This window comes from Scyliorhinus torazame, chromosome 4, assembly GCF_047496885.1.
Source record: "Scyliorhinus torazame isolate Kashiwa2021f chromosome 4, sScyTor2.1, whole genome shotgun sequence".
NCBI classification, from domain to species: Eukaryota; Metazoa; Chordata; class Chondrichthyes; order Carcharhiniformes; family Scyliorhinidae; genus Scyliorhinus; species Scyliorhinus torazame.
In genome coordinates, this window is record NC_092710.1 from 154,363,046 (window position 1) to 154,383,263 (window position 20,218).

The 20,218-nt window shown below is 49.3% G+C and overlaps 1 protein-coding gene across 7 annotated transcripts in view; it reads left to right on the top strand.

Annotated features, from left to right (window-relative positions):
• The window catches only part of greb1 (growth regulating estrogen receptor binding 1), a 563,483-nt gene that overhangs the window by 224,819 nt on the left and 318,446 nt on the right, over positions 1-20,218 (top strand). For 5 of the 7 annotated variants that reach the window (XM_072498796.1, XM_072498792.1, XM_072498791.1 and 2 more), the window contains one exon: positions 7,387-7,521. In XM_072498796.1, the coding sequence (XP_072354897.1) occupies positions 7,387-7,521 (135 nt within the window). The remainder of the gene's footprint in view (positions 1-7,386; positions 7,522-20,218) is intronic. The other 2 variants (XM_072498793.1, XM_072498797.1) reach the window with 1 other exon arrangement.

Consider the following 20,218-nt stretch of genomic DNA (forward strand, 5'->3'; position numbering starts at 1 on the left):
TTCCCGTTGGAAAATGTAATTATTTGTATTCATTAGATCATATTTTACAGTTCAATATGATATACATAATATACATATTTAAACTATTTATGATCTGTCACAAATTCAGTCTCTCAGGTTTATTGAGCCTTGTTGATCATCTGAGTGGCTGCTGAACTTGTGAAGTTACTTCATCTTCCTTTGTAGTTGTTGATGGCTGCTTGTTCTTCTTGTATTGTTGCGTCTGTATCTTGTTGTTGTTCATTTGCTGTACTGTATCTTCTTTAGCTGTCTCCAGACTGTTACCTACTTCTTCAGGAAGTTGCATTACAAAAGGTTGCCGAACTTTCAGCAGAGCTCTTCTGTTCCTTAGTAAGACAAAACCTTCGTCCGTGATGATGAGATATGAATTTGGACTTGCTTGTCGCAGTACCTTCGCATACTGAGACCATCCATTGCCTTTGGAATCTTCTAGTCTGGCTGCCATCTAGCTGCAATGCTTGGTGTTTTATCGCAGACCTATCATAAAATCCCTTTTGCCTCCTTTTTTGAGAGATCAATTACCTCTCTAACATGTGGTTCACTGGTTCTTGAGGAATATAGGGCAAGGTTGTTCTCAGTTTCCTGTTCATCAGCAACTGAGCTGGCGAAAGCCCATTGATTAATGGTGCAGAACGATAACTTAGGAGTGCAAGATGGGTGTCATTTTGGCTGTCTAATGCTTTTTCAGGAGCTGTTTAACGATATGAACGCCCTACCCAGCCTTACCGTTCGACTGAGGGTACAGAGGACTCGAGATGACATGTTTGAAGTCATACTGCTGTGCAAATTATGTCCACTCATAACTGTTGAACAGGGACCATTGTCACTCACGAGGATGTTCGGTATCCCGGAGCATGCAAAAATCTCTCTAACATTCTTAATGATATATCTGGCTGTGAAATTCAATAGCTGTGCCATCTCCGGATAGCAAAGTAATCTATGACCAGAAGCTATTCCTTTCCATTCAAGTTAAAAAGATTCATGTCAACCTTCTGCCATGGAGTTGTGACTATCTAACCCATCTGCATCGGCTCTTTGCTTTATTTGCGTTGAAACTTTTGACAGGTTTTGCACTTATCCGCCATCATTTCAATGTTGCGGTTTATCCCTGGCCAATAAACTGCATCCCTGGCTCTATGCTTGCACTTTTCCAGCCCCAAGTGCCCTTCATGGAGTTTTGTTAGGATCATTGACCTTAATCACAATTCGTTATTTCCGCAGCAAAAATCCATTCACATCACTTGACTCTGCTCGTACATTGTAAAAACTTGAACAGGATCCTTAGGCCATCCTTCGTGGAGGTATTGTATCACCTTCTATGGTGATATGGTGTCTATGGTGGTTTACATGGCCAAGTTTACATGGACCTGCATGTCCTCATCCAACTGGTGTCTTTTTTGTATGCCTGCGGCTCTAATAGTCTATCAGCAACAATGAGATGCTTGCCCGGTGTATAAATCAGCTTGAAGCCCTATCGTTGCAACTTCATGAGCATTTGCTGAATCCTCAGGAATAAGATTTTAAAAAATTATAGCGACCAGAGGTCTGTGGTCCATTTCCACTACAAACGTTGGAATACCTTATACATTATCATGGAACTTTGTGAGCCCGTTAATCAGCCTGAGGCATTCCTTTTTAATTTGCGTGCTTACATGCTTTCCATATCAGACATTGATCTGGATGCTTATGCTGCTGGAAGCCAGTTTCCTTCCAGATCCTGTTGGGAGTAGGGCCGCTCCTGAACCATCCTTTGATGCGTCCGTTGAGATTTCCATGTTTTTTGCTGGGTCGAAAAACGTCAGGATTGGCGCTGCTCTCAATGAAATTTGCAATGTTTGCCATTCCTGTTCAAGGCTGGTGGGCCACTGGAATGTTGTGTCTTTCTTTATAGTTTCTCTAAAGTGTACAGTTTTAGCCGCAAGATTGGGAATAAATTTTCCCACACAATTTATCATCCCTAACATTCTTAATATGCCTTTTTTATCCATGGGATGTGGCATCTGCAAGATTGCCCTCATTTTATCTTGATCAGCCTGAACGCATTGTGCTTGTCTCCCAGGAATGTGATGCTTGCACACATTTTGTCTTGTTCAACTTCAAGCCATTATTCTTTGTGCACTTGAGGACCCGGAGAAGCCTTTTATCATCTTCTTCCCGTTTTGATCTCCATATGATGATGTCATCCACATAAACACGGACTCTTGGAATCCTTCCAACTATGCACTCCATGGCACGATGAAAAATCTCTGAAGCAGAAATTATGCCAAATGGCACCCTTAAGAAGCAATATCTTCCAAAGGGTGTGTTGAATGTACATAGCTTTGTCCTTTCTCTATCTAATGTTGGCAGAGCTTTGTGATGCTTGTAATTTACTGAAACAAGTTGGTCCCGTTGTTGAGAGCTTACCAATTTTGGGTGACCTGTGGGCTTTTTGACTTTTGGTGTGCACTGACAGCATTCTGCCTGTTTCAAGCCAGAAAATGAGGCCAAAGCAAATTTCCAACCCCAAGAATAAAAGAATGAATAATTAGATTGAATCCCTTCAGTACAGAAGGAGACCATTCGGCCCATTGAGTCTGTGCCGATCCGAAAGAGCACTGTACCTAGGCCCATTCCCCCACTCTATCCCCACAATCCCATGCTAATTGATTATGGCTAATCCACCTAACCTGCACATCCTTGGAAACTAAGGGTCAATTTATCATGGCCAATTCACCCATCTTTAAACCTTGAATTTATTGTTGGTGGTTCCTACAGACAAAATAAAATTCAACAGGATACAGAGCAGAGTGTAGAACATTCAGGTTTACTAGCCAACTCTGAATTCAAAATCACAAAATTCAAATTATATAATTATCTAAGTTCTCACTTTGTGCTGTTTTGTTTATATTGCTGAACTAAAAACTGGGGAATAATTAAAAATATTTTGTACAAACATTACTTCGAATTCTCAGATGTGGACTGTATTGAGATAAATTAATGTTTCAGTTGTAGCAACAAGGATCCAAGTGCATATGGGGAAATCTGCTTTAAATTTACTGTATCCAAAGGCAATGCTTCAATTGCTGGTGTGGATTAGTCTATCTTGGCAGATTCAGACAACCCTTAAGCTATTGAGCAACTCATACATTTTGTGCTTTTGCTATAAATGTGCACTTGATTTTATGTTGACTCGGGGATGATGAGGGAATCAACATTTCTTATAGTCCTCAAGTCATAGAGGTGTTCAGCACAGAACAAACCCTTTAGTCCATCATTCTGCGCTGACCATCAAGCACTGTACAACCCAGGGCTATGAGCGGCCTCGGTCGAATGTTCCCTGTTCAGGCCACTTTCTCAATGCGAGTCGCATTTTAACCCCCTTACCCGCTGACTCCTCATCCTCTTTAAAGAAATCAATAAACGGTTTCCACCTCTGGGTGAACACTTTTGCCAACCCTCGCAGAGCGAACTTAACCTTCTCAAGCTTCAGAAATTCTGTCAGGTCACTCACCCACAGTCCCGCTTTCGGTGGCTCTGAGTCCCGTCACTCTAGCAAAATCCATTTCCGGGCTATCTTTGGCCTCTCACTCCCCCGGACTCCCGAGTCTTCCGACACCCAAATATTGCGACCTTCGGACTCTGAAGCATCCAACACATTGGAGATCAGGGGCGAAATTCTCCCCCAACGGCGCGATGTCCGCCGACTGGCGCCAAAGACGGCGCCAATCAGACGGGCATCGCGCCGGCCCAAAGGTGCGGAATGCTCCGCATCTTTGGCGGCCTAGCCCCAACATTGAGGGGCTAGGCCGACGCCGGAGGGATTTCCGCCCCGCCAGCTGGCGGAAATGGCGTTTGTTTCCCTGCCAGCTGGCGCGGAAATGCGGCGCATGCGCGGGAGTGTCAGCGGCCGCTGACAGTTTCCCAGCGCATGCGCGGGAGCGTCAGCGGCCGCTGAAAGTTACCCGCGCATGCGCAGTGGGGAGAGTCTCTTCCGCCTCCGCCATGGTGGAGACCGTGGCGGAGGCGGAAGGGAAAGAGTGCCCCCACGGCACAGGCCCTCCCGCGGATCGGCGGGCCCCGATCGCGGGCCAGGCCACCGTGGGGGCACCCCCCGGGGTCAGATCGCCCCGCGCCCCCCCTCCAGGATCCCGGAGCCCGCCCACGCCGCCTGGTCCCGCCGGTAAATACCAGGTTTGATTTACGCCGGCGGAACAGGCAATTTCTGGGCGGGACTTCGGCCCATCCGGGCCGGAGAATTCAACGGGGGGTCCCGCCAACCGGCGCGGCCCGATTCCCGCCCCCGCCCAATCTCCGGTACCGGAGACTTCGGCGCAGGCGGGATTCACGGCGGCCAACGGCCATTCTCCGACCCGGCGGGGGGTCGGAGAATGACGCCCCATGTCTGAAATCCGCTGCCAGAACCGCCTCAGTCCTGGACATGCCCAGGACATGTAGACATGACTCTTCTCTCTCTCTCCCCCCTCCCCCGCGTCCCCTCGCCCTGCCCACACCTATCCTCTATCCCACAAAGAACTTACTCATCCTTGCCACTGTCATATGAGTAATATGCACCACCTTAATCTGGATGAGGCTTTAAAAAAAATTTAGAGTATCCAATTCTTTTTTTCACCAATTAAGGGGCAATTTAGTGTGGCCAATACACCTACCTTGCACACCTTTTGGGTTGTGGGACCCACGCAGACATAGGGAGAATGCAAACTCCACACGGACAGTGACCCGGGGCTGGGATTGAAAGCGGGTACTCGACGAGGCAGCAGTGCTATCACTGTGCCACAGTGCCACCCTCTGGATGAAGCTTACGAGAATGATGCATTCGCCCTCCGCAAGGCGTCTGCCCATGTCCCGGCCCCTACCTCACCTCCCAGCTCTGCCTCCCATTTATGCTACCAGGGCGCCCTCACAATCAATCAATTCCATGCCTGCGTGGGTTTCCTCCGGGTGCTCTGGTTTCCACCCACAAGTCCCAAAAAACGTGCTGTGTTAGGTGAACTGGGCATTCTGAATTCTCCCTCCGAGTACCCGAACAGGCGCTAGAATGTGGCGATTAGGGGATTTTCACAGTAACTTCATTGCAGTGTTATTGTAAGCCTACTTGTGACAGTAAAGATTATTTTATTTACAGATTTAGAGTACCCAATTTATTCATTTTTTTCCAATTAAGGGCCAATTTAGCGTGGCCAGTCCACCTACCCTGCATCTTTGGGTTGTGGGGGCGAAACACACGCAAAGACAGGGAGAATATGCATACTCCACACGGACAGTGACCCAGAGCTGGGATCGAACCTGGAACCTCGGCGCCGTGAGGCAGCTGTGCTAATCACTGTGCCACTGTGCCACTGTGCTGCCTCCGTGAAGATTATTATTATTATTCAATAACGATATTGGGCAGTACGACCCACACTGCTCTGGATCCTTATCACTCTTTAGAATCAGAGAAATGGAAACCTTCAACAGTGTGGGGGGCGCTCCCCCTCCTTCATTTTATTATACACCGTCACCAGCAGTGGTCGCAGGTCCGCCCCAAACTTTTCATAAAACACTAGCGGGGACTCGTCCAGCCCCCGGCTTGCATTGCCCCATATCATCCATCACCTCCCTCAGCCCAATTGGGGCTGAACCACTTCTCCACTTTGGGAAATTCCAACCCATTCAGTAACTGCCGCATCCCCCCCTCCCCGTTTGGGGATTCCAACTCGTACAGCCTCCTGTAAAACCCTCAAATAACCCATTCACCCCCTCTGGGTCCATCACCACCTTACCCTTTTCATCCCTCACTCTACCAATCACCCTCGCTGCCGCTGCTTTCTCAACTAATGGTCCAAAATCCTACTTGCCTCCTCCCTGTACTCATACACTGCCCCTCTGGCCCTCTGCAACTGCAACCTCTACCCCCTTCCTCGTAGAACCTAGCCCAAATTCCATCTGGGCCTCTGCCTCTCCTTCAAAAACCCTGCCTCCGGCGCCTCCGAATTCCCCCTGACCACCCTCAAAATCTTATCCACCAGCCTTGCCCTCTCCTCAAGCTCCCTGTGCGCCCAAATCAAAATGGCATCCATCACCCGCTCACATACCTCCTCATCCGCCATCACCCCATGTCTAGCCTCCACTGCAGCCATTGAGTCTTCCCCCCGAGCCACCTACAAATCCACCCAATATGGTGCGTGGTCGGAAACCACAATCGCGAATACTCCGAGTTGGCCATCCTCGCCAGCAGGTACACTTTTTAGTCTGTCTCGCCCATCGAAGGATCCTTTCCTTATCTAAAACGTGATGCAGCCGCATCACCATTGCCCTCGGCGGCTCGCCCACCTGTGGCCTCCCCCTCCGTGCCCTGTGTGCACAGTCCATGTTAAGAGGCCGCTCAAAGGCCCCCTCCGCCATCAACTTCTCCAGCACACTCGCCACATTCACTGGAGCCTCCGCATCTTCAATGCCTTCAGGCATCGCAACAATCCTCACATTTTGCCTCCTGGAGTGGTTCTCCAGGTCCTCCACCTTCTCCCTCAGCCTCTTCTGGCTTTCCGGCATCACTCCCAACTCCACCGCCAATGAAACCATCTGCTCCCCATGCTCCCCCACCGTCTCCTCCACTTTCTGAATCGCCCGGCCCTGGGTCTCCGGCCTGTACTCAATTCACTCAATTCACAGATGTCAGCAGATCCACCGCGTTGGCCTGGCCTTCCAGTGCCTCTTTCCTCTTCTACTGGAACTTGTTATTCAAGAACTCCACCAGCTGCCCCATCGACCATTGGGTGGCCCTCTGCCATCTTTGCCTGTGGCACACCACAAAGACTCTCTTGCTCAAAGTGCTCTTTCTTTGTTCTGGCACTCCAAACACGGGAGCAGACTCGATGGGCTGAGTGGCCTTATTCTGCTCCTATGTATTATGGTCTTATCTGTTGATCCATGCACTAGCCACACCAGAGTAGTACTACCTACCTTGGGCACTCCTGCAGCTTTTGCCCCCACCCTTTGGTCGGGAAAAGGCCAAAAAATCTACCGTGAGCGGGAACCACTAAATATGCGATCACTCATTCCATGGCCGCCACCGGAAGCCATGAATGTTCTGCTTTTAAGAATGCAACAATAATGTGAAATTTAGTCAAATTAGATGGTGAACAAGGTCCCAGGTTTGATCCCGGCTCTGGGTCACTGTCTGTGTGGAGTTTGCACATTCTTCCCGTGTTTGTGTGGGTTCCGCCCCCACAACCCAAAGATGCGCAGGATAGGTGGATCGGCCACACTAAATTGCCTCCTAATTGGAAAAAATGTATTGGGTACTCTAAATGTATTTAGAAAAATTAGATGGTGAAGATTTTTGGAGCTCGGGATGAATTGAATGTTTTTGTGCTGGTAATACAGATGGTCTTGTACCTAACACAGCTTGCAAAAGACCAGGAAACGAGGAGGAGGAGGAGGATGATGGATCAGAGACCAGTAGCCCTCTCATTCCATATCAGATGAAGCCTCCCCCTGAAGGGTGTTGTACCACTGATGGTAAGTAGAGAGAGCTTTAACTTAAAAGGATTCTGATTTTTTGTGGAATTGGGTATTATCAGGAGTGACATGATATGCGTGTACAACTACACTAGCTTTTAGTTGGTAACTATTGTTGCGAAATATAGGAAATAAATTGAGGACATTGTGGAACAAGAGCTGTCCCAGGGACTGAATGATTGTTTCCAGTGCTGTTTCTCATTTGCATTGATCCTACTTCCACCGGCCCTTATGATTTTTCAGATGTTAACCACTGAACCATAAAATTCCTACAGTGCAGAAGGAGGCCATTCAGCCCATCGAGACTGCATTGACTCATTAAAGAGAACCCGACTTAGGCACACTGCACCAGCCTATCCCCGTAACCCCACATCTTTTGTACACTAAGGGGCAATTTAGCATGGCCAATCCATCTACACATCTTTGGACTGTGGGAGGGAACTGGAACACCCGGAGGAAACCCACGCTGACACGGGGAGAATATGCAAACTCCACAATAATATTCACCCAAGGTGACCAGTGTCATGAATGAAATGAGATGTGAGAGAGTCTCTGCTGTTTTTATTTACTGCTCTTACTCTGAATTATTATAATCTAAGATTAATCAAGGGCTGAGTTCTAACTTTTTTGGGCATGACGATCCTAGCCTGAAACTTTGGTATACTTGGGTAAGATCTTCCAGCTGTTCACTCCGACGGGATCTTCCCGTCCCATTGATGGTACACCCCCACCACTGGTTTCCTGGTGAGCTGTGTGGATTCAATGGGAAATCCCATTGGCAATGGCGGGACCAGAATAACCTCGTGCCAGCCATTGGCAGGCCATCTCCTTCTACGGGAAACATGCTGCGGGAGGTCAGAGAATCCTGCCCATCATGTCTTTCGGTAACAAATCCCAGTTTGTCAATTGTTTTTAGTACTGCAATTATCTGGATTTGTTTAATTTATGAATGGAGTATTATACATTCAGACATGATTTTAATTTTAAAACCATAAAGAAAATGTATTCAACAAAGGTTGAACAAGCAACTGGTATTGTAAGTAAGTCCTTGGTAAATAGCGTGTGTATTTTATGCAGTGTTTCTTTTTTATATATACCTGTAATAGCGTGAGGTATCACTGAGGAGATTTCTTGTATAATGAAGAGGTTTATTGAAACAACAATGAGGCTTAACTGTACACAAGCACAATGGTATATCATATAGGTTTTTACTCCTTGATTCCTGGGTCCACAGTGCCTGTGCCCCTGCTTCCAGGACCCCAAGCTTTATTCCCATTGGTTGGGATTTGCTTGCTCGCACAAGATAGATTCCAAGAGGGTCACATGTTGCATGAAGGATCGCCCCTTCATATGTTTTGGGGTTGCGAAAAATTTGCAAGTTTCTGGGAGGGAGTGTTCGCAGTCTTAACCAGGATAGTGGTGGAGGTGGATCCGGACCCTTTGGTAGCGATATTTTGGGTCTCAGAAAAGGCGGAGCTCCTGGAGAGGAGGAAGGCCGTTGTCTTGGCCTTCGTCTCTCTGATTGCACGACGGCGAATTCTGCTGGCGTGGCAGTCGGCATCGCCACCGGGGGTCGTGGCTTGGTTGAGCAACCTGTACGACTTCCTGCGCTTCACGAAGATAAAGTATGAGTTAAATGGCTCTTCAGGGGGGGTATGAGGAAAGGTGGGGGATGTTTGTGACCGTGTTTAAGGAGCTGTTCGTCGCGGGGGAGAGGGGGGGTGAAAAAGAGGAAAAATCTGTACAAAAATAATTGTAGTTGATTGTAGGGAAGCATGTTTCCCGGGGTATTTGTTTGTTGTAACCTGTTCTGATACATGTTTGTAATACATTTAAAAAAAAAGAAAGAACGCCCCTGAAAGGCGGCAAGCTACCACAGTACCTGAGCTACCTTTCATCCTTTCATGTTCAGTAAAGGCATGTCATATTCAAAACTATAAATGTGGATTGTTTGAAGTATAGAATGTTCTTGAACTGCCTTTTCTTTTAAAAATGGACATTGAAGGACTGCTGATATGGCTGCCCAGGGTCAGCTAATCTTTTTTTTGGTAATGATTTAATGTCAGTTCCATGCAGGAAACAAATTCTTCAGGAAAATTTTATATAAAGTATTTTTATTCAGAACATTTTCAATTATAACGTACAAAATGGTCAAACAAATTTATTAATTTTTAATAAAAATATCCCCACGTTTGAGCCACACCTATCCTGTATTTACCCAGAACCACTCCAATTCGCCGAACCACCCCCTCTAGTTGCTGACGACAACCAGCTCCTTGAAGAAGGTAATGAACAGCAGTCACCTCGAGTAAAATCTCTCCTATGATCTCCTTATGGCGTACTTATCTTTTCAAAATGCAGGAATTCCAATAAATCCCCCAATCGTGCCAAAGCCTTAGGCGGCGGCGCTGCCCTCCATCCGAGCAAGACTTGCCTCTGGGCTATTAGAGAGGCAAAGGCCAAGGCATCAGCCCTCTTCCCCTCCTGCAGCCCCGGCAAGTCAGACTCACCAAAAAGCCATTGGACACAGCTCCACTCTGACTCTCAAAATCTCTGACATTGTTTCCGGGTCACAGCGATGCGGAGCTAAGCCGCGCGAGTCGGCAGCTCCCGCAGAAACGAACTTTTGGGCCCGCTAACGGAGCCCCAACGGACCTTTAAAAAAAAAAAACCCGTGGGGAAGAACGGAGGAAGTCCCCTACAGACCTGCATGGATCGGACCCGCAGTGAAACGGCGAGGAAAGCGGCCCTGGAGCAGCGGGAGAAGAAAGAAGAAAAAAACAAAATGGCGGCACCCACGGACAGAGAGGAGATGAAAGAGTTCATCAAGTGCTGCTTCGAGGAGCTGCGTAAGGAGATGGTGGCGCCTATACGGGCAATGGTGGAAAAACTTGGAGCAGCCCAGAAAGCCCAAGAGGTGAAGATTCAGGAGATCCAGGAAAAAGTGAGTGAGAACGACAACGAGCTCGTGGGCCTGGCGGAGAGAGTGGAGCGGCACGAGGCGCTGCACAGGACGTGAGCGGGAAGACTCGAAGACCTGGAGAACAGATCAAGGAGAAACAACTTGAGGATCCTGGGTCTCCCAGAAGGAATGGAAGGGGCCAATGCCGCGGCATATGTGGGCACAATGATCGGGACGCTGATGGGTGTGGAGGCCCCCCCGAGATTGCTGGAGCTGGATGGGGCGCACCGAGTGCTAGCGAGGAAGCCCAAGGCAAAAGAGCCGCCAAGGGCGATGGTGGTGAGATTTCACCGGTTTACGGACAGAGAGAGGGTCCTGAAATGGGCCAAGAAGGAACGGAGCAGTAAGTGGGACAATGCGGAGATCAGAATATACCCGGACTGGAGCGCGGAGGTCGCTAAGCGGAGAGCGGGTTTCAACCGGGCCAAAGTGGTGCTGCATCGGAAAGGAATGAAATTTGGAATGTTGCAGCCAGCGCGACTGTGGGTTACACATAATGGCCAACACCACTACTTCGAAATGCCCGAAGAGGCGTGGACCTTTATACTAGCTGAAAAATTGGACTCTAATTGAGGGTTTGTGTGGGAGGGGGGTGTTTGAGGGTTGAAGTATGATGGTTGTTGTACATAGGGGGTCAACCACGCGCAGGAAAGGATATATGGGCTGGGGGAGAGGGACAAGGCTATGACAGGAGCTGCGCCATGGGAGGCGGGGCAGGCTTTGGGAAGCACGGGGTTGTCTTTCCCGCGCGCGGCAAAAAAGGCGGGAAGGGGAACAAAGGAATGTACATTGATTGGGAGATTCCCACACGGGGGGGTTAAAGGGATGGCGGAGGAAGCCGGGGTCAGCAGGTGTCAGCTGACTTACGGGAGGGATATGGGGGGAGCAAAAAAGCTAGACGGGGATCTAGCGGGGGGGAGGGAGGGAGGGGGGGAAGGGGGGGGGGGGAAAGGGTTGCTGCTGCACTGGCCGAAAGAGAATGGGACACAGAAGAGGTGGCTGGGGCGGGGGTCCCCCAGCTGGGGGACTGGAGAGTGAGGGAGACGCGGACAAGGAACTGGCCCAGAAAAGGAGATGGCTAGTCGGCGGGGGGGGGGGTGAGAGTCCCTCCAATCCGGCTGATAACATGGAACGTGAGGGGCCTGAATGGGCCGGTGAAGCGGGCTCGAGTGTTCGCGCACTTGAAGGGACTGAAGGCAGATGGGGCAATGCTCCAAGAGACACACCTGAAGGTGGCGGACCGGGTCAGGTTAAGAAAGGGATGGGTAGGACAGGTATTTCACTCGGGATTGGATGCAAAAAATAGAGGGGTGGCAATTCTGGTGGGAAAGCATGTGTCATTTGAGGCCAAGACTATCGTAGCGGATAATGGAGGGAGATATGTGATGGTGAGTGGTAGGTTGCAAGGGACGTGGGTGGTGTTGGTAAACGTATACGCCCGAACTGGGATGATGCTGGATTCATGAAGCGCATGTTGGGGCGCATTCCGGACCTGGAGGTAGGAGGACTAATAATGGGAGGGGACTTCAATACGGTGCTGGACCCAGCACTGGACCGCTCCAGATCAAGGACGGGAAGGAGGCCGGCGGCGGCCAAGGTACTTAGAGGGTTTATGGATCAGATAGGGGGAGTGGACCCATGGAGATTTGCAAGACCGCAGGCCAGGGAATATTCTTTTTTCTCCCACGTGCATAAGACTTACTCCCGGATAGATTTCTTTGTTCTGGGCAGGGCGCTCATCCCGAGAGTGGGGGGGACGGAGTATTCGGCCATAGCCGTTTCGGACCATGCCCCGCACTGGGTGGAACTGGAGCTGGGAGAGGAGAGGGACCAACGCCCGCTGTGGCGGCTGGATGTGGGACTGCTGGCGGACGAGGTGGTGTGTGGGAAGGTGAGGGGGTGTATGGAAACGTACTTGGAGGCCAACGACAACGGGGAGGTGCGAGTGGGGGTGGTATGGGAGGCGTTGAAGGCGGTGATCAGGGGAGAGCTGATCTCCATCAGGGCTCATAGGGAGAAGATAGAGGGAATGGAAAGGGAGAGGCTAGTGGGGGAGATCTTGCGGGTGGACAGGAGATACGCAGAGGCCCCGGAGGAAAGATTACTTGGGGAAAGGCGACGGCTCCAGGCGGAGTTTGACCTGCTGACCACGGGCAAGGCGGAGGCACAGTGGAGGAAGGCGCAAGGGGCGACTTACGAGTACGGGGAAAAGGCTAGTCGGATGCTGGCGCAACAGCTCCGTAAGAAGGCGGCAGCGAGGGAAATAGGGGGAATCAAAGATGGAAGGGGAGCCACGGTTCGAAGTGCAATGGAAATAAATAAGGTATTTAAGGACTTCTATGAAGAGCTGTACAGATCCCAGCCCCTAGGGGGGGAAGGGGGGATGAGGCGATTCCTGGACCAGCTGGGGTTCCCGAGGGTGGAGGATCAGGAGGCGGTTGGTTTGGGGGCACCAATTGGGTTGGAGGAGTTGAGTAAGGGTTTGGGGAGCATGCAGGCGGGGAAGGCCCCGGGGCCGGATGGGTTCTCGGTGGAATTCTATAGAAAATATGTGGACCTGCTGGCCCCGCTACTAGTGAGGACCTTCAACGAGGCAAGAGAGGAGGGAACCCTGCCCCAGACAATGTCGGAGGTGACAATCTCCCTGATTCTAAAGCGAGACAAGGATCCACTGCAATGTGGATCGTACAGGCCGATTTCGCTCCTCAATGTGGATGCTAAGCTATTGGTGAAGGTACTGGCCACTAGGATTGAGGACTGTGTCCCGGGGGTGATTCACGAGGACCAAACGGGATTCGTAAAGGGCAGGCAGTTAAATACCAATGTGCGGCGGCTCTTAAACGTGATAACGATGACATCGGAGGAGGGAGAGGCGGAGATAGTGGCAGCTATGGACGCGGAAAAAGCCTTTGACCGAGTAGAGTGGGAGTACCTCTGGGAGGTATTGCGCAGGTTTGGGTTCGGGGGAGGGTTTATTAGATGGGTTAAGCTCCTTTACAGCGCCCCGGTGGCGAGCGTAGTGACAAACCGGCAGAGGTCAGAGTACTTTCGGCTGTACTGAGGGACGAGACAGGGGTGCCCCCTGTCCCCCCTGTTGTTTGCATTGGCGATCGAACCCTTGGCCATATCACTTAGGGAGTCTCAGAAATGGAGGGGGATAGTCCGCGGGGGAGAAGAGCATCGGGTATCGCTATATGCGGATGACCTTCTGCTATACGTGGCGGACCCAATGGAGGGGATGGTGGAGGTCATGCAGACTCTGAAGGAGTTTGGAGAGTTCTCGGGCTACAAGCTTAATGTAGAGAAGATTGAGCTTTTTGTATTACAGATCGGGGACCAAGAAAGAGGGATAGGGGACCTACCGCTGAGGAGGGCGGAGAGGGGTTTTCGGTATCTGGGGATCCAGCTAGCCAGAAGTTGGGGGGCCCTACATAAACTGAATTTGACGAGGGTGGTGGAGCAAATGGAGGAGGATTTTAAAAGATGGGACATGCTCCCGCTCTCGTTGGCGGGTAGGGTGCAGTCGGTCAAAATGGTGGTCCTTCCGAGGTTTTTGTTTGTGTTTCAGTGCCTCCCCATCGTGATCACCAAGGGCTTTTTCAAGAGAGTAGGTAGGAGTATCATGGGGTATGTGTGGGCAAATAAGACCCCGAGGGTTAGGAGAGGGTTCTTGGAACGCAACAGGGACCGAGGAGTGTTGGCTTTGCCAAACCTAGAGAGTTACTACTGGGCAGGAAATGTGGCGATGATCCGTAAGTGGGTTATGGAGGGAGTGGGGGCGGCATGGAAGAGGATGGAGATGGCGTCCTGTAAAGGAACGAGCCTGGGGCGTTGGTAACGGCATCGCTGCCGCTCTTGCCGACAAAATACACCACAAGCCCGGTGGTGGCGGCAACACTAAAGATCTGGGGCCAGTGGAGAAGACACAGGGGTGCAATGGGAGCATCGGTGTGGTCCCCGATCAGGGGTAACCACCGGTTTGTCCCGGGGAAGATGGACGGGGGGGTTCCAAGGCTGGCATCAGGCGGGGATAAGAAGAATGGGGGACCTGTTCATTGACGGGACATTTGCGAGCCTAGGGGCACTGGAGGAGAAATTTGAGTTACCCCTGGGAAATGCATTTAGATATAAGCAGGTGAGGGCTTTTGTGAGGCGACAGGTGAGGGAATTTCCGTTGCTCCCGGCACAAGAAGTTCAAGATAGGGTGATCTCGGGGGTATGGGTCGGGGAGGGCAAGGTGTCGGAAATATACCAAGAGATGAAAGAAGAGGGGGAAGCGCTAGTAGAAGAGTTGAAGGGTAAATGGGAGGAGGAGCTGGGGGAGGAGATTGAGGAAGGGCTATGGGCCGATGCCCTGGGTAGGGTTAATACCTCCTCCTCGTGTGCCAGGCTCAGTCTGATACAATTTAAGGTGGTTCACAGAGCGCATTTGACGAGGGCGAGGCTGAGTAGGTTCTTTGGGTTAGAGGATAGATGTGAAAGATGTCCGGCGAACCATGTCCATATGTTTTGGTCATGCCCGGCATTGGAGGGGTTCTGGAGAGGAGTGGCGGGAGTAATATCCCAGGTGGTGAAAGTCCGGGTCAAGCCAAGCTGGGGGCCAGCAATATTTGGAGTAGTGGATGAGCCGGGAGTGCAGGAGGCGAAAGAGGCCGGAATTCTGGCCTTTGCGTCCCTAGTAGCCCGGCGAAGGGTCTTGCTATTGTGGAAGGAGGCGAAGCCCCCTAGCCTGGAGGCCTGGATTAACGACATGGCGGGGTTCATGAAATTGGAGAGAATCAAGTTTGCTTTGAGAGGGTCTACACAGGGTTTTACAGGCGGTGGCACCCGTTCCTCGAATATCTCGCGGAGGGTTAGAAGAAGGTCGATCAGCAGCAGCAGCAACCCTGGGGGAGGGGTTGGACGAGCGGGAGATAGCATGGAGGGTGGGGGGAAACGGTACACGCGGCCAAGAGCCAGTGTGTAAAGCTATGTAAATATACCATCTTGCCATGTATATATCTTACTCAGGGAGAATTTGCGTTATTTTGTTACCGGGGTGGGGGGGGGGGGGGAATTGTTTGTAAGGTGAAAAAATTGTGTTGTTAAAAAACCTTAATAAAAATATTTTTTTAAAAAAATCTCTGACATTGTTTCGAAGAAGGAAGACCCGAACTTAGCGAAGACCAAAACATATGCAAGTGGTTCATAGAATTTACAGTGCAGAAGGAGGCCATTCGACTCAGCGAGTCTGCACCAGCTCTTGGAAAGAGCACCCTACCCAAGGTCAACACCTCCACCCTATCCCCATTACCCAGTAACCCCACCCAACACTCAGGGCAATTTTGGACACTAAGGGCAATTTATCATGGCCAATCCACCTAACCTGCACATCTTTGGACTGTGGGAGGAAACCGGAGCACCCGGAGGAAACCCACGCACACACGGGGAGGATGTGCAGACTCCGCACAGACAGTGACCCAAGCCGGAATCGAACCTGGTACCCTGGAGCTGTGAAGCAATTGTGCTATCCACAATGCTACCGTGCTGCCCCCCCGAACAATGCTCATATCTGTCCTCTACACCCGTAAGAAACCCACTCACATGTATCTTGGTCAAGTGCGCCCTATGTACCACTTTATACTGAATCAAACTCGACCTCGCACACTAGGAAGTAAACTTGACCCTATGCAGAACATCGCTCCATACGCTCCTCGAAAGCCAAACACAACTCTTCCTCCCATTTTCCCTTTACTTCTTCCAGGGAAGCCTTCTCCATCACCATCATCTGACCCTTTTAAATCTGATATCCTCCCTTCCCCTATCTATAATAATTATCTTTATTATTGTCACAAGTAGGCTTACATTAACACTGCAATGAAGTTACTGTGAAAACTCCCCAGTTGCCACACTCCAGCGCTTGTTCAGACACTGAGGGAGAATTCAAAATGTCTAATTCACCGAACAAGCACGTCTTTCAGGACTTGTGGGAGGAAAATGCAGCACCCGGAGGAAATCCACTGTGTACTCGAACAGGCGCTGGAGTGTGGCGACGAGGGGCTTTTCACAGTAACTTCACTGCCCTGTTAATGTAAGCCTACTTGTGGCAATGAAGATTATTATGTTATTATTACAATCACCGAGTACCCTGCCACCTCAATCCCAGGGAACAATGACTTTCCCACCATGAATAAATCAATAAGGGAGTAGACCCAATGCACATGCGAACAGACCCCCGCCCCATAATCAACCGATGCGAGTCAAGCTTGGCGATGGCCGCCAATACCTTAATGAAGTCCATGTCGATCCAATTTTTTGAATATATATTCAGTGAGACCAGTAAAGCACCCCACCTACACCTCACTCGCTATCACATATATATCCCCCCCACCCCGAGTCCACCAAATTACTAGCCACTGAAAAGGTCACCCTCCTATTGATCAGCACCACAGTTCCCCTCGTCCTCGCTTCAAAGCTCAAATGGAGCACTTGCCCAACCCACCCTTTCCGCAGTCTTGTCTGGTCCCGAACCCTCCCCTGCAAGCAAACCACAGCCGCCTTCACCCGAGACCTTTTAACTGGCCCATTTAACCCCCTCACATTCCATGTAACCAGCCTGATTAGGGGCCTCTGCCCACCCCCCTTTGCAATGATCAACGATATTCCACCAGCAAGGAAGTCCGGCAGGTCCCCAACTTATACCAGCTCCCGGCACACCCAAGGTGGCTGCCGTCACCCCCTCAGATCCGTACATAAATAAAAAGACTCTAGCCGACAGCAATCTGCCTTTCCCCCCGCCTGCCCCATCCCTCCTGAGCGCCAAACAACCCACCCAACTCCAACAAACCCACCCCCATCCCAAACAAAGTAAACCCAGCTTTCCTATGCGAGTTACCTTTTTTAAAAAACAAATGTAAAGTACCCAATTCATTTTTTCCAATTAAGGGGCAAGTTAGCATGGCCAATCCACCTAGCCTGCACATCTTTTGGGTTGTGAGGGTGAGACCCTTGCAAACACGGGGCGAATGTGCCAACTCCACACGGACAGTGACCCAGAGCTGGGATCGAACCTGGGACCTCGGCGCTGTTAGGCAGCAATGCTAACAACTGTGCCATTGTGTTGTCCCTAGGCTAGTTCCCTTATTGAACAAAAGAAACAAAAAACACCTGCCCTTCAGGTAAGCAACTACAGCTCTCTCCCCTACCTCGTTCCCGTTAACTGGAATAACTGCTAGCAGGGGGGAAATCAGAGTTATAACACAATGGATCAACAAACAGCCCCCTACCCGAACCCATCTTTAATATTTCAGGAAAGGAAAAAACACACACCCAGATACCATCCCTCTCCCCCAAACATTTGCAACAAAACAGTTAAAAGAAAAAACAAAAGAACCACAAATCCAAAAAAAGGCAAAGAAATAGCAAAATACATTTTATTAAAAAAAAACAACATTCACTTGTAACCAACAACTTCGTTCAATTCTCCCCCAGTACACGCTTCTTTACAAAGTCATTCTCGCCCTCTGGCGCATCAAAATAATAGTCCCGATCTCTGAACGTGACCTGAAGCCAAGCCGGGTACACCATTCCAAAATGCACCTGGCTCTTACAAAGAGCTGTCTTGGCCTTGTTAAACCCTGCATGCCTTTTTGCCAGTTCTGCCCCAACGTCCTGATAAATTCTGACAGGATGGCCCTCCCAGCTACATTCTCGAGTATCCTAAACAGAAAAGGCAGCAACACCTGTGTCTTAAAACTAGAGACAGCAACATCATCACAGATCATAGAATTTAAAGTGCAGAAGGAGGCTATTCGACCCATCGAGTCTGCACTGGCCCTTGGAAAGAGCACCCTACCTAAGCCCAAACCTCCGCCCTATCCCTGTAACCCAGTAACTCCACCTAAACTTTTTGGATGGCAATTTAGCGTGGCCAATCCGCCTAACCTGCACATCTTTGGACTGTGGGAGGAAAGCGGAGCACCCGGAGGAAACCCACATAGACACAAGGAGAAAGTGCAAACTCCACACAGACAGTGACCCAAGCCGGGAATCGAACCGAACCTGGGACCCTGGAGCTGTGAAGCAACTGTGCTAACCACTGTGCTACCGTGCCCCCCCCCCCCCGCACGGCATTTAAGCTTGTTCCTTTACAAGTTCATCAGTACAGAAGACCGACCTCCTAGTAACAAGACTCCAAGTAACTAATTTTGTGATCTGCTGAAAATCCACCACTTCAAGGGTATTCTGCAATGACTCTGATATAAAACTTTGGTTATTGAGTTCACTTAGCTACATATAAAAAAAAAGGAAAATAGCCCCTTCTTCAATAGGCCTGTACTGAGATGAGCCAGTCATGGGACTTACAAACTATTCATTAGTTTGTAACTTGTAAAAGTGCCCCATCACCATTAACTGTATTTTCCTCTTGTTTGTGCATGTCAGTGGTGAGTTAATTATGTAATGTTAACATGACTGGGTGAATGAGTGTTCATAAATAATCTACAAAAGGCATGCTACTGGTTATTCAAACTGACCATACACTCAGGAGTTAAGATACCCGCACATTTCCGTTCTCAAAACACACACTTACTTTGAATAGTAAGGGAAGAAAACAGGAATTTCAGTTCTCCTTCATTCTTATCCGTCACAATTGATTGAACAAATGCCCTGCATAGTTGGACAATGGGTGATTAATTTGAGGGCCGCTAAACTGCTGTGATTTTTGCATCAATGCCATCTGTAAATTTATAAACTAGCCGTTACAGCATTTCAGCCTTACTTGAATACTGATTTGTAAATGATACAACATTGCGGTATTGAGTGAGTTATAAAGCATGTTGTGTTGGTACAACTAGAAGTTCCAACAAGCTACCCCAAGATGTTAAAATTCTGCATGTCATATGGTGACACAAGCATGGTGCTCTCAGAAGACTTGACTAAAAATAATAGTTTTGATTTTTTTGCTTCTACTCTATTTGCATGGGGAGGGACATCCACTTGTCATAGATATGTATGTGCTCCTTTGGCCAATCTTAGGACCATTTAAATACTGGCAAGCTGTTACCTGCCCTCAGTTGGGGAATTGTGTCAGATTGGGAGCAGAAGTTTTATTCCTGGAGCATATGTTGCTGGTGCCTGAAAAATGACTAAAATATTTGAAACACTGTTCTGGTCACTATCTTGCTCTGGACAATGCATTACTTTGTGTGGTTGCATGGCCGTAGCAGCAAAGCAAAATTCTGGGTCCTTGATACTACCATTATAACAAAGAATAGGGCATTTTTTCAAACCGATGTTGTCAAGACCCAAAGCGCAAGGAAAAATATTGGGTGATGTATTGCTGCAACCCTGAGATCTGTTATTTTTAGCCTTCATACTCAAGAAGGAACTTCTCAATTGGTAATTAGTTTTGGCTTTGCCATTTGAGAGATTCCATTACATCCTTCGATAAATATTTAGTTTGCATGCTGATCTTAAGCGGCGGAGGTCTGAAAATTCAGTACTGCCAGGTTACCATCCCATGAATTGCTCTGCCCAAGGTTCAGACTTCCTCCAAGTTGCAGCGAGCATTCATTGTAATATGAACATTTACTCGTAACAGCCTTTCAGCCAATGTCCAACATTTACTTTTCGCTATTTGTGGGGGCATTAGAGCAATAGATATGGTTCCTTCACTCTTATTTCCAGTTAAAATAATATTTCTAAGTTCATCTCTATTTGGTCAGAGGGATATTGATTTAACAGAAATTCCCTGCA